This window comes from Lissotriton vulgaris, chromosome 10, assembly GCF_964263255.1.
Source record: "Lissotriton vulgaris chromosome 10, aLisVul1.2, whole genome shotgun sequence".
Classification (NCBI taxonomy): Eukaryota; Metazoa; Chordata; class Amphibia; order Caudata; family Salamandridae; genus Lissotriton; species Lissotriton vulgaris.
Window position 1 is genome coordinate 170,686,505 of NC_141698.1, and position 14,195 is coordinate 170,700,699.

Genomic DNA, 14,195 nt, shown 5'->3' on the forward strand with positions numbered 1-14,195 from the left:
CCGCACGTCCCCTCCCTCCTTTCCATCCTGAATTCCAATTAATCTGACATTGTTTCGCCTTTGTCTATTTTCAAAGTCCTCTAGTTTCCAAAGCATGTCCGCCATTGTCTTATCTTGATCTCTGCTAGCATCTTGCATTTTAACGAAGTCATCTTCCAGTTTTCCCGTTCTAGCCTCTACCTCAGATACTCTCCCTACCATTTCGTCATACATTTTGTTGACTTTATGCAGAGAAGATTGTATTTTTTTTATTTGCGTGTCTGGCCCTCCTACTTGCTCTCTGGCTCTCAGCGCGAGCCTCGCCTTGTATTTGTTTTAAAGTAGAAAATAAAACTTCAAAGTTTGAGGCACCTCCCTCGGCTCCCTGAGAGATAGCCTCATGGGTGCCTATATATGTACTCACAGGCTCCCTAATAGAAAGTACACCACTCTCCAAAGTATTGTCCCAGTCAAGCTTCTTTACAACTGTTTTCACATGTCTTCTGCGGAGCGCTCTAACTTGATCCTTACGCCTGGAATTGTTTTTAACCTTACCCTTAGGTTTATTATCTATCACAGTTTTATTCATCTCTTTGGCAACAGTTTTTGGTTTTGTTTTTATAATTTTTTGAGCTGTCTCTTGCGCCATGGGTTCTGTATCGCTACCAGAGGAGATTGAGACACTATCAGATTTAGACAGGTTGGTTTCTGTGCCTGAGCCCGCTACAGAGTCCACTGAGGTGCCTGATTCCGAATCTGAATCTAGCAGAGACTCTTGAGCAGAGCTGCTGTATTCACTTCCATCCTCTTCATCTATGGGCGCTTCTTCCTCCTCATTCCCGGAACCGACCTGATCATGAGTTTTCTTAGATGATCGGAGTAATTTAGGGGCCATTATTTTTTAAAAGTACTTCCAGTGTGTGCGCCCCGTCTGAAAGGATCTCGTAATTAAAGCAGCAATAGATCCAAACAAGGTCTTTTCTTTAACCCGATTCTTGAATTGAGGCAGATCCTCTAACAGCGCTGGCCAGAAGGTGAACGGTCCAAGCATCTCAATCAGTAGGCGCTGAAAGTCAACGGCTGTCTCACTATATACTGGCCGTATTCTCTTCCACTCTGACACCAATACTCTCTGATGTCTTCCTTGATAGCAACCGGGCCCAAATTAGTTTTAGTTCACCAGGGTATTGCTATGATATGCAGGTTGTTTGTTAAATCCAGTTTGCGCCCAGGGTGTGCACTTCATATTCGATCAAACTGTCATCAGGAGCAGAGCTTAGGTGCGACTATCCCCTACGGCGTCTCGGCGGCCATCTTGCCCCACCGCTATGGGACCCCGAGGGTTGGTCATTTCCATGCTGTGAGTTTTGGGAGTCTGTGATAGTACTGATCAGTGGGAGATCTGGAGTAAGTAACAGTCTACGTTCTGTAAGTTCTATCTCATTTGCCACAACGCCAATTGCCCTTTGAAGCATCCATTCAACAGAAGTCTGCGGTAAAGAGGTTGGGGGTACAAGCCGTGGTGGAGCATGACATACAGCAATAGTGGTTTGTTTTCCCATGATGACAGAGTTAGCTAAGTACAATACTAGAGTAAATTTATTTTGCCTATACGGCGCTCCGGTGAACTCTACCACAGTTGAATGCCACGTTGGGACCAAAAGAAGATCGGACCGAACTATTTAAATTAAATGGGGGTGAAGGAAAAATAAAGGGCTCGAGTCACTTGCGGTTTATCTTGTGATTGCCCTTACAGTTGTAGTTGGGAGTCCAGGCCCCAATTCGCCTCTGCTTTATTTAGGTGGGGCCACGACGAAGCAGTCCATTCATAATGCCGGGTAAAATGGGGCAAAGCGAAGGGAGGGAGCCCAGCCCAGCCCAGCCCAGCCACCCGCAGACGGGCCCTCCCTTGGCCCAGGCTTCACCCACGCGCGTGCTGTGGGAGCCGCAAGAAGAATTTAAGCACCTCCGGGCGCTAGAAGGTGGCGTCGGCCTCGAGGCTGCTAGGGCTTGCAGTCCCCTATGCCCCCTCCTCACGATGCCTGTTGCCAGTCGAGAATGCAGGTGTCAGCGTCTATAATTAGTTTCACTGGTTTATGATCTAATTAATATCTCTTTAACTGTTCCCTTTTTCATCATGCAGCCTTAGAGCTCTACTATCTCTGGCTTTCCTAGATCACCAATATGCTGCTGCGCCCATTCACCTGCATCTCCCACGGTATTGTCTAGGGAATCCCACAGGTTCAGCCCTATTGTTCCCTTAAGTTCACATGTGAGTGCAGTAGGACTTAACACAAAAAAGTTAAGAGTTAGTGCTGCTCATTAGTCCACCATAGCTTGTCATGGTATGAGGTCACTGAAGAAATCCTTCATAAGCTCATATTTGTCCCACTCCTCTGCGGTTTCACAGTTTCCTGTCGAGTTACGTGTTTTGCCACTCAAAGGACTGCTCCACCCCACACACGTGTTCTAATACTTTCAGAGAGGTAAGTAGGTGGTCTTATGGTTACTTCCTACTGAATACAGTTCCCTGGTTCAGGCCTCATGCTTACTTCACCTAGTTGTACAGCACCAAGAATAGCTGGAGGATCGTCACTGCTGTCCTGTAACAAACCTTTGCAGCAGATTCATGTGGTGTTAATATATGGACCCAAAATAAGTTTTTGTCCAATGTTTCGCACTAGATTTTAGGGTCATCAAGGGTGGCTTATCCACTATTTACATATACTACCAAAAATTTACATTTACACATCAAAATGTATATCCCTGCCACATACCATTTACATCTGTTAACAGTCTTTCCCACTATGTCTGTTTCAATTAACACACTCCACTCTACGACACAAGATTACACTGTACGCTAATCCACTGAACATCTCACTGTACACAATTATACTGAACACCACACAATTCTATTACACAACACTACACCATGACATTATATGCCACTCGACGACACTCCACAATGTGCCACTTCATAGTACACCAGGGCACTCTACGCTATTACACTTTACGCCACTCTACTTTACAGCACTCCACTGTATTCAAGTGCAGTATGCGCCACTCCACTCTACCCCAATCCATTTATTTATTTATATAACGTTTTATATGGCGTGGACATGACCCAGGCGGGTATCAGTGTACTATACAGATGATCAAGGACAAAAAGAGTTGGCCAGTAGGTCAGTAACAACAACAGTGATAAGCAAGATACTGGGGTAAAAAAAGGAACAAGGCATCATGACATCGCATAGAGATATATATGAACAACAAACAAATATAGATGTTGAGAACAGTCATAGGTCACAGACATAGTGAATAGGATTAGGTGCGAAACACCTTGTAGCAGCGCCTCTGAGGGCGAGGCAGTCTGAGGAGGGGGAGGGGGAGCGAAACCTGCATGTAGCGAAACCAAACAACAAATGGTACTTAGTGGGAGTGGGCACATCCAAACCAAAGAGTGTTCATCATTAGAGGTTTCATTTCTTTGAAAGATGCTGTTGAGGGAATCAGTCTGATTTCCGGAGGCAAGGAATTCCAGATTCTCTGAGCAATACCAGAGAATGCTCAATTATAGGTCTTCTATCTTTGGAATGTTTTGAGGTTTTAGCAGCAGGGTGCTGGAACTCCAATGGAACCATTGTATATTGTTACACTGTACAACACTACATTGTACCCCACTCAACAAAACGCTGCTCCACTGTATATCACTACACCCTTCGCTTCTACTATTCCACTGTACAACACTACTCTACGCTAAACCACTACATGCCACACCAGTGAACGTCACTAGGCTTAATGCCACTTAACTCAAAAGTTATTCCACTCAACACTAATCCAATGCACACCACTCCACTGTTCACCACTCTACTCTCTCTTCACTGTACACCACGCCACAGCTCTATGCCACTCCAGTCTACACCACAGCAGTTACCTCATTCCACTCTACAACACGATTCGACAGCACGCTTTTCAACATTGTCCTCCACTATATACTACCCTCTATTTAATAGCACTCAACTAAACAACAGTAAACCAATAATTTAAAAAAATTAAGTGATTCAAATTTTAAAAACCAATGAAATTCCAGGGGAAAAAAACAAAGATTATGATGAGGATAAGTTAATTAATACAATGTTATTTCTTCTTTGTATACAAACCCAGCTTAATCTACACAAACTTTATAAATTCTACATTTATATTATAACTTACATTTATGATTTACACACTTTCAAATTACTATAAGTCATAGTTGTAACTCACATTTATACTAATGCACCTCCTTTAAATTACTAAAAGGATAGCACCTCCATACACAGCCTTGTCACCTCACTCGTTACACCAAATTAACTATTACTTGCACCTTCTCCAAGCACTAGTTATAACCTTGTATATTACTAAAGTTATAGCATGTGAAATCTAAACATTGAGGACATTGGAAATCTCATGATTTGTCATAACACAGTGCAAGGTTGAGTGGCGAGTTTTAAACCCCGAAACCGGTCCTATGATGCTTGTTTCCGATCCAGGGAGAACCTGGCTCGGCAGTTCGGGCTTGACTGTTCCCATGAGGCAAAGGGTCAAGACTGATTTGCATATGGCCAGGCCTAAACTGGGGTGGCATGGTGAGCAAAAGAATGATCGATTTAACCCGGGTCTCATTACTGGGGGTGAATGTTTTGATTTTTTCTGCTTTCAGTCCATCAATTGTGCGTCTTTTGCTTCAAATAGTAAAACATATTTCTCATCTCAAATGAACTGCAATGAGTCCCAATGATCTCGAGTGTATGTACAGCTTCCACAAAATGAGAAATATTCAACAAACATTGGTGCACCATCACGTTTAACAACTATGTTCATACCTATTTTATGCGTTCTAATGAAGATCACATTATTTGCTCCACTTTCAATTGACTGGAATCTCCTGCAGTTCTTTTCTGTTGTGGAACGAATTTGATCAACTTCTTTTTTAAGGGCAGCTTCAACATCGTCATCTTCCTCCTCTTTTTCAGATCCTTGGGAATCTTGTTCTGCGAACTATATAAAGTATTTAATCATAAGCAATATCGCATAATCACTATTTGCAGAATACTTTTATGTGCCTTCAAACGAATAAATCAGTACAATGCGATAAGAAGAGTGGCTATGAGGGCTGCCAGATGTTCTAAACTGTCAGGAATGATCCACAGGTCTATAGCCCATCCAAAATCAACACAGAGAAGCTCATATTTTAGCTGCAAACTAAACATGATAGCTGTTCATGAGGGAGAGCAAACATAAGATCGCAGACATTCTATTGTCATGTATCAGATATTTTCATTCAAAAAAAGCTTGCCTTGAATTATTTAAGAAACTACTAATTAGGTAAGAACAGGGAGCAGGTTTATGAGAGGCAAAATCTGAACATAATAATTATTAACTTTGAACTAAAAGGTGGAAAACAGGGAGCAGGTTTATGAGAGGCAAAATCTGAACATAATAATTATGAACTTTGCACTAAAGGGTGGAAAACATGAAGTGTCTTAAAAAATAAAAGCAAGGACAGGAGCACATCTACAAAATCAAAGGAGATTAGATGACAGATGATTCAAGAACTTATCGAGCCAATTCTGAAACAATAGCAGAATTCTTTCAAATACAGCATTTTAATTTTCATGATCCCAGCCTACTAAGAGCCTCTCCAGAATGAAGCATGAATGCTGGCTAAGATTGACAGTTTACAGATACAGAACCTCAAATATAGGGTCTGATTAGGATGGCGGTCGGACTTACTTCCAACCCCATTACTGGTGGGAAACGGGACCGCCCGACAAGCTGTCGGCGGTCCTGCACCCTGAATCAAGAGGAGACCGCCAAAGTGTATATTTTGTATTGCAGCGGGTGCTGTAGCACACGCCGCAGTACAAAATATACACCCCGTGCATATCCCTGCACTATGTGACAGTTACCTTGCAGTGTCTGCTGCATGGTGCAGGGAGAGGTTGTGGGGCACCATAAGCGCCCCCCACGGGCCAATGTCAGAGGGCTAGGGAGGAAGGGGGGCCCCTTACACACCCTCAATGTCCCTTTCCGCCTGCCTTATCATGGCGGGTAAACCGCCATGAAACAGCTGGCGGAGAGGGACATTGTAATCCCTACAGTGGTGCCTGGCACTGCCACTGTTTTAGGGATACAAGTCCCTTTGAGGAACTCGGATCCGTGGCAGTCTGTCTCTCTGACTGCCAATCATCCGCTACCCATCCTAATGTGGCGGGCGGTAATCAGTATTACGATGGCAGTGGGACTGCCACCTACGAGCTCTCGGTGGCGGTCCCACCATTATCGTAATCAGGCCCATAGTCTTCTCTAGCACCCTTTATGCCTTTTTCCTTTCCAGTGCTCTCCGCCGCTAAAAACACTCCATCAAAGTTTAAATAATAGGAATGTTTTTGACTCCTTAATAAAGTTGATAAATTATGAGCCTTTGTGGGTTGTTAGTTGATTAGATTCCTCCCTTCATAAATCCCATTATACTACTTCACACACACACACACACACACACAACTATACGTGTGTGTATGTATGTATGTATATATTTATTTAATGAAAAAAAAAGGATAAAGTGGAGTTTGGTTAGTCAACCTATGTTTAAAATAAAACCTCAGAAATTAATCTAAGATAAACACAGTTAAAGTTTAGTTATGGTTACACATTCACTGAAACCTAAAGTACGCCAACTTTTGCAAGTAAAAGTCAGGACCACAATCTATAACTTAACACAATAGCCATGCAAACTAACTTGCATACCAATTAAAATGCTCATGACCTCACCCTTAATGAAACAGATAATTACAAATGTAAATCATTTGACAGATGAGGCTGTGTATCATAATATACCTAACACGTTGATAAAAGAGGACTACAAATGTAATATTATTTGGATTATGCCCTGATGTTTGATTATGTTTTTTGTGGTTTGTAGAGCGCATGGCTACCTAAAATAGGTTACCCAGTGCTGGGTCTATCACAAAAACAGAGGTCCGATCCAGATATTCCCAAATGTCACACCCAATAATCAAGAGTTAGGGTGATAGAAACAGTCAGGTGTTAAGCAGTTTACGAAAAACTGTGAGTGGCATACAGGCTTTCAGCTTCTGAAGCATGGTATTCCACAGCTTAGGGCCCATATATTCAAATGCCCGACCTCCTTGAAAGGATTTCCTAAATCTGGAAACCTTTGAAAAAGAACAAAGTTGGATTTACAAATTGTCCACCCAGAGGAGGGGGTTGAATGATGAAATTCCATGGGGTAATATACTGTGAACAAACAAAAGTGAGGTAGATAAAACTGCATTAGTAATTATCGGAAGCCGTGCCATCAGTTACGTATCGACGTAACACAAGAGACTCCACACAGACGCCAGTGCAAGACACCTCACACCATGTCACCATGTCAGTATGGAGAATAGGGTCTTACCGATCCGAAGACGGATGACAAATAAATAAAGTCAGACCCCTTAATTTCTTGTATAATGAACCTTATAAGTTCTGACAAATAAAGGGTCTTTTCATGTACAGAATACCATGTAATGTCAATATCACACACAGAGGGTAGATCAGCTCACAGTGCGGTGACACAAAGTGAAAATATAGATTAGGTAGAGGACTCAATTTCCAACAGTCCTCCACCTGGATCGCATGGCTTCGACATCAAACTAGTGAGAGACTAGAGAGACACGCCCACAAAAGCGGTACGATGACCGACACTGTAAAAGAAACCAAACGGTGGGTAGCGGACTCCGGTTCCCACCATCCTACACCCGTTTCGCCTGGCTTCGACATCAGACTAGAGATAAGCCCACAAAATCAGGTACACATAATATGGTAGCAGAAAATAGCCCCGCTAAAACTTTTTCACACACAAATTTATGCGCACCACACTATTGATACATCTGCTTGGACCAAGAACACAAATTCCGAAATTGATTCAAGATACAGGAGTTCCCAAAATGGCCACGTGATAAAATATCTCATGATCAGGTTGGGCGATGGCCGCAAGTTAGTAACATTCAGGGACGCAGGGAAGCACAACAGGTGTGAGCTGACACGCTCCCTTGACAAAGTAAGATTCCTCTATTCTAATCTGGTTCTATCTTCTAAGCGGCTCACACATCTTTACACGCTATGTCAATTAGAAGCAAGAAACAAGCTTCTAACAACTTTCTTTTTCAGTGCGACTACAGGGCCAGTCTTTCCCTGCAGTGCCCTATGGTGTTTGTTGACTGAAAAAGCCATGTAGGTAGACAAATTTGAGCACTATGCCAATGTCTCTCCCCCAGTTTTAAATTACGTTTTAAATTACGTTTAGCAATGCATGTGCTCTGTCTGTGAAAATATATGTACCCACGCTGTATTAAATTAGATCATACATATAATGTTTTGGGGGGGGGTGTTTGCTCTCTTCAGGGATGCTGTACTCACGAAAAAAGATACGGAATGAGGAGTACTGGATTAATATATACCTCTCTCCCTCTTTCAGAAAAAGACTACAAGGAGTCGGTATTTTGCGTGCATGCTTAATAAATATTTTTCACTAAATGTTGATTTTTAACCGATAAACGCAGGGTTATATTAGGTCCTGAAGAATGCTGATTGACCCTACGTAGGCAGAGAAACGGCTGAAACATGTCGGACTTGTTGATGTCCTGGAACACAGCATCCAGATGACATTTGATTGTTTAGGTCTCGCTAGAGCCAGCACATGCGCTGCCCTGGCGAGAAATTTAGTAGCTGGTTTTAAAAGTACTACCCACAGGCTTTTCCCAGCCACCAGCTTGCTATTAAGCGCACATGCGCGTGTGACGTGCACAGCTGCCATCTGGCTTGCTTGCTGTGCATGTTGCACACGCTGGTGCGCATAATAACAAGCTGGTGGCTGGAAAAAGCCTGTGGGTAGCACTAATCCCCTCCCCCCTCCCTTCTCCCACTCGTCAGATTAATTTTTGGTGCCGCGCGTGCGACACTGCATCTGCTTTCACTTTTGGCACAGCACGCGCGACGCTGCATCTGCTTTCACTTTTGCCGGGTTTAAAGTGTTGCAAACGGCCGTCCGGCCAATGCTTGTTTATCTCGCTTGGGAGACCTTAGATTACAGGCATTCCCCAAGTGGAATGTTTCTCAAATTATTGGTCCCTTTCCCACCTTCTTTGGAAGAGCGCTCTGTTATCCATGAGGAAGCACCGGTACGTCTTGGGATCATAAAGGAAATGCTGCCGGGCGTTGATATTCGCATGTTTATAGTCCCATTTATTACAGTACACCAGGGAGCACAAACCATGCAGATAACAACATTATGTATTATCGAAGCGGTGCAATTTTTGCACAAGAATACAATAGAATAAGTAACTACTGTATTTATTAGATTTATAAACGAGCTGTTTTAGCTGTTAACGGTATAGAAAGCTTTTCTGCAGGTGTTGAATTTCGCTCGATGAGGGGGAAGCCAGGGAGCCCGAATCGTCAAGTCTGGAGGCTTATGCTGGTGTACCGGCTCACGAGTTGCTGGAAGAACGATAAACATTTACAGTAGGCGCTCCTTCCCAGAGTTACATTAGTAATTTGCGGTTTCTTTCGGGGTGGGTTGATCATCTTTCCAGGGGCAGGTCATTCTGCAACCAATTGCACGATTTTTAGGAAAGTACAATCACCATGAACATCCCACTACAGTCTCGAAGTCTGTCAATTGGTTTCAAACTACTTTTTCTATCACTCCTTCTCCCCTGCACATATTAAAGGTGGTTGGAATCGAAAGCGGTGTGACGGCAACTGGATTTGTAAGACCCTTTCTCGGGAGGTGGAAGGGAAGGTTTTGGAATGGACTTGCCTCATTCTTATTTATTTATTTATTTTTCACATTTGTAGAGCGCACTGTTACCCGGAGGTGTCCTGGCGCTAGAATGATTGATCTAGTGTGTATGGGCAAGGAGCTTAGTGTGTAAAGAGCCAGGTCTTTAGCGCTCTTCTGAAAGATAGAAGATCCGACGTCTGTCTGAGATTGAGTGGTAATCTGTTCCATGCTACTGCTGCGCCCAGGGAAAAGCTCCTGCCCCCCCAGCGCGCTTTCCTGATTCTAGGGTCTGTTACCAGTGCCTGCTCACCAGATCTTAAGGTTCTTGCAGGCTTGTGCCAATGGAAAAGTAGCTTCATACACCGGGGGCCAAGGCCATGTAGTGCCTTGAAGACCACGCAAAGTGCTTTGAAGACTATTCTTTTACGAACTGGCAACCAATGTGGCTTCACCAGATCCTGTGTTACCGAGGCAAATTTAGGGGTGTCAGTGATCAGGCTAGCAGCTGTATTCTGCAGGATCTGGAGCTTGTTTAGTAAGCTCTCTGCAGTATGTACGGAGATCTCTGTCTTTCCTTTGTAGCACACCGTTCATTGGGATTCTCATTCACCAATGTGTAGTTCCTCTTTTACAGTGTCCGTCCTTAGTGCATCCTTTTCAGCCCCTCCGTGAGAGTACCACTACCGTCTCCCTCAATCCATTCCCACCTTCATCTCACAAGCGCCGACTTTCAACACCTGTAATTCTGGGCAAATCCCGTAATCGCCCCATGCCTACTAAACCAAGCATTGGCATAGCCAATAGGTCTCGCTTTTGGGACCTTATAAGTATTTATTTATGCAGCACAATATCCTTGGTGCAACAACATTAACTGTTGCATGGTTAAACACTTATAAGGTCCCAAAGGCGAGACCTATTGGCTATGCCAATGCTTGTTTTAATCTTGCCCTAGAGAATAAAACCTATCAATAGAGGACCTAGAGATATTTTTAACTCACTTACACTCCCTGCACTCCCACTCATAAGTTTCACTTACAAATACGCTGACCCCACTCATACACGCTAGGTGCATGAGTGAAGGTCCTATGATGAAGCAAGCTACAGGTGGCACCTGGGGGATCAGTGTTACATTCTTACATGTTATGTTTCTTTAAGCCATTAGAATGTCAACATGTCTATGATCTATGCTAGAATGCTCTTTGGTCATTTTGAAGATTGCTGCTTTGGTGTGAACATCTAAGGGGTCTTTTCCTTCAATAAACCTCATCTCAAGTACTTCCTTTGGCTGTGTTCCTTACTTTTAAAAGTGGCGACGAGGGAGGAAACAACCCATCAACCTGTGACCCCGTGATGTTCTAACAAGATTTTTATTCTATTTTGCAAAAAAAAAAAAAAAAAGAATAAGCAAAAGAAGTCTTCAACTGCAACTAATTAAAGAGAACATTATTTCACGTTTTAATGGATACTTCTTATTGACAAAGACTGCTTCAAATCGACGTTTCACTTGAATTCATGAATTCGTATCTCATGTGAGTAAACTCTGCAATTTCGTTAAATGTACTCGTATGATTATATAGACATTGCGGAACGCGTCAACTTTACTAAAAATTGACACAAGCGTTGTGGAAAAGCGGCATGTTATTGGAAAGAAAACATTTGCATGTTAACTATTTTGTTTTTCGAACGGCGCCTGCTTGCATTTTTTTTTTAAGTCAGACTTCGTTTTTTGAGCTCGTGGATGCGCTGAAGTTGGCGTTGGGGTTGTGCATCTTTCAAGTTTTCCTCGCGTTAGTGAACGCGCTGAAGCCAGCATTCCAGCGGCGACATCTTGAACTTCACCAAATACGCTCGACGACTCGCAATGCATTGTGGGCCACGCAATGCATTCTGGGGCGCGTTTCCCTAGCAACCACGCCGTATTCAGTCTCAATCAACTATTTCTTCGTGTATAAGCCTTTTTAAAACATTTAAACTGAATTTAACTCAAATTCGTCTTGAATTATAAAAAAAAAAAAAATAAATAAAGAAGAAGAAAACCATACTACATTCAAGACAACGGTGACTACTTTTATTTTGTTAATTTTTTTTTTTTTCTCTCTGTTATATTGTTATTTATTGTTATTAATTTAACCACTCATTGTTAGCATGGAAACCAATACCATTTTGGCTCCACCAAAACTCTTACAGGACCCTGGTGTTCCTGCTATGAATTGGGAGGATTGGCGCGAGTCCTTTGAGACATATTTAGAAGCTATAGGTGGAGAAGTATTTGTAGCTTCACGCAAATTAGCGCTTCTTAAACATAGTCTTGGTGTAAAAGGTAGGAAAGTGTTAAAAACTTTACCTATACAGTCTAATAATATTCCTAAGGTATGTGAAGTTGGTGATGAAGATCACAGTGATGAAGAAATCGTATTTGACTGTTCAAATATTGAAACATTTTCTTCTGATGAATATCTTGATTCTTTAAAAGCTTTAGAGGAAAATTTTGGCAAAAAAACAAGCATAGTTGTGGAAAGACAAATTCTTCTCAAGAGCACAATTACCAGGTGAATCTGTAGAGCAATATGTTACTATTTTAAGAAGATTAGCAGTTACTTGCAAATTTAAAGATTTACATGAAGAAATTATAAGAGACCAGTTCATTAATAGAACTAATAATACAAAAATTCAAGAGAAATTATTGGATTTAAAAGATCCGTCTCTTCACAAAACCATTTCAATTGCCAGAAGGGTTGAGAATAATTCCCGTTATGTTAAGGAATTGGGTGCACACAGTAAAGACTCTACGTTTTCTGATAGCAAAGAATCTAGTGATGTATGTGCCATAGTTAATAATAAACCAAAATCTTTTGATAATAGATATAACACTAAACGTTATGTCAGAACTAAACCTCGAACGTTTTCCAGTGGTAATAAAAACACCATGTTGTATAACAAACCATCTTCTAGCAAGACAACATTTTAACAAACAATTTTGTTTCAGATGTGGCAATACAAGACATACTACTGAAAATTCTTGATGTCCTGCATCGAATGTTACATGTTTTAAGTGTAACAAAACTGGCCATTTTGCCAAAATATGTAGATCTGACAATCCTAATGCATGGAAAAATTCTGTTGATTTTGTTGCTCAACCTATTTGTTCTGATAGTGACAGTGACATTGAAGTCATGGCAATTTGGAATGAAGTTAATTATATTTCTGATGAAATTCAACCTCCCAATTGTGAAGTTACGATTAATTGTCATAAGTTATTTGTTTGGGCAGACTCCTGTTCCTTGTATACTATTATCGACAAAAACATGTGGGAAACTTGTGGTAAACCTGATCTTTCATGTTCTCCAAAAACTCCTGTAGGTTATTTAGGCATCAAATTACCTGTGATTGGATGTTTTACATCTGAAATCATTTTTAAAGACAGAAATACTTCTGGAATTGTGTATGTTGTAGAAAAAGGCAGAGCTTTATTAGGATGGAAAGAACTTTGGATTTTAGGAATGACCCTGATCCTAACCATCCTGATCAAGTTTTATTATCCCCTAATTGGCACAAAAAACATTCTGATGAAGTGATGGTAACTCAAGAAGATGCAAGTTTAGAATGGCATAAAAAATGTCCAGATTTGTTTAGTCCAAAGTTGGGGTGTCTTAAAAAATTTGAGCATCGCATTATCCTTAAATCTGACTCTAGACCGGTTGTCCATAAAGTGCGCAATGTTCCTTTTGTGTTGAGATCACAACTTAAAGTAGAACTTGATCGTTTATGTCAGCAAAACATTATAGAACCTATCAAAGCATCTGATTGGCTTAGTCCAGTAGTTTTGGCGCGACAACCCAACGGCAAATTGCGCATGTGTGTCGATTTAAGAGATTTAAACAAGAACATTTGGGTAGATCGCTACCCCTTACCCAAAATTAACGAGATGGTGGCATCAGTTAGAGATGCTAAGTATTTTTCGTCAATTGACTTATCGAATGCTTATCATCAGATAAAATTACATCCAGAATCTCGCCATTTAACATCTTTTGTTACTCCTGAGGGGGCCTTTCAATTTTTAAGGATGCCTTTTGGGCTGTCTTCTGCATCAGCTGTTTTTCAAAGGGTTATGAGTAAAGTTCTGGAGAGTATACCCAACATGTTGGTTTTTCAAGATGATGTACTTGTGTGTGGGGGGGGGGGGGGGGCAGTAAAACTGTCCATGACAAAATTCTAAATAATGTGTTACACAAACTTCAAAGTGCCGGTTTAACTGTGGCTGCTGAAAAGCGCAAGTTTGCTACTAATGAAATTGAATACTTGGGCCACACGTTGTCAGTGGAGGGGGTTAGACCTAAAAAGAATTTATTGGATGCTGTTAAGAATGCTCCATCTGATAAAGACCAACTTT

At 41.7% G+C, this 14,195-nt stretch overlaps 1 protein-coding gene across 1 annotated transcript in view; it reads right to left on the reverse strand.

Moving 5' to 3' along the window:
• The window catches only part of THUMPD1 (THUMP domain 1 NAT10 acetyltransferase adaptor), an 83,418-nt gene that overhangs the window by 65,787 nt on the left and 3,436 nt on the right, over nt 1–14,195 (reverse strand). Inside the window, exon 2 of the mRNA XM_086940803.1 lies at nt 4,842–5,016. Within this exon, the coding sequence (XP_086796929.1) occupies nt 4,842–5,016 (175 nt within the window). The remainder of the gene's footprint in view (nt 1–4,841; nt 5,017–14,195) is intronic.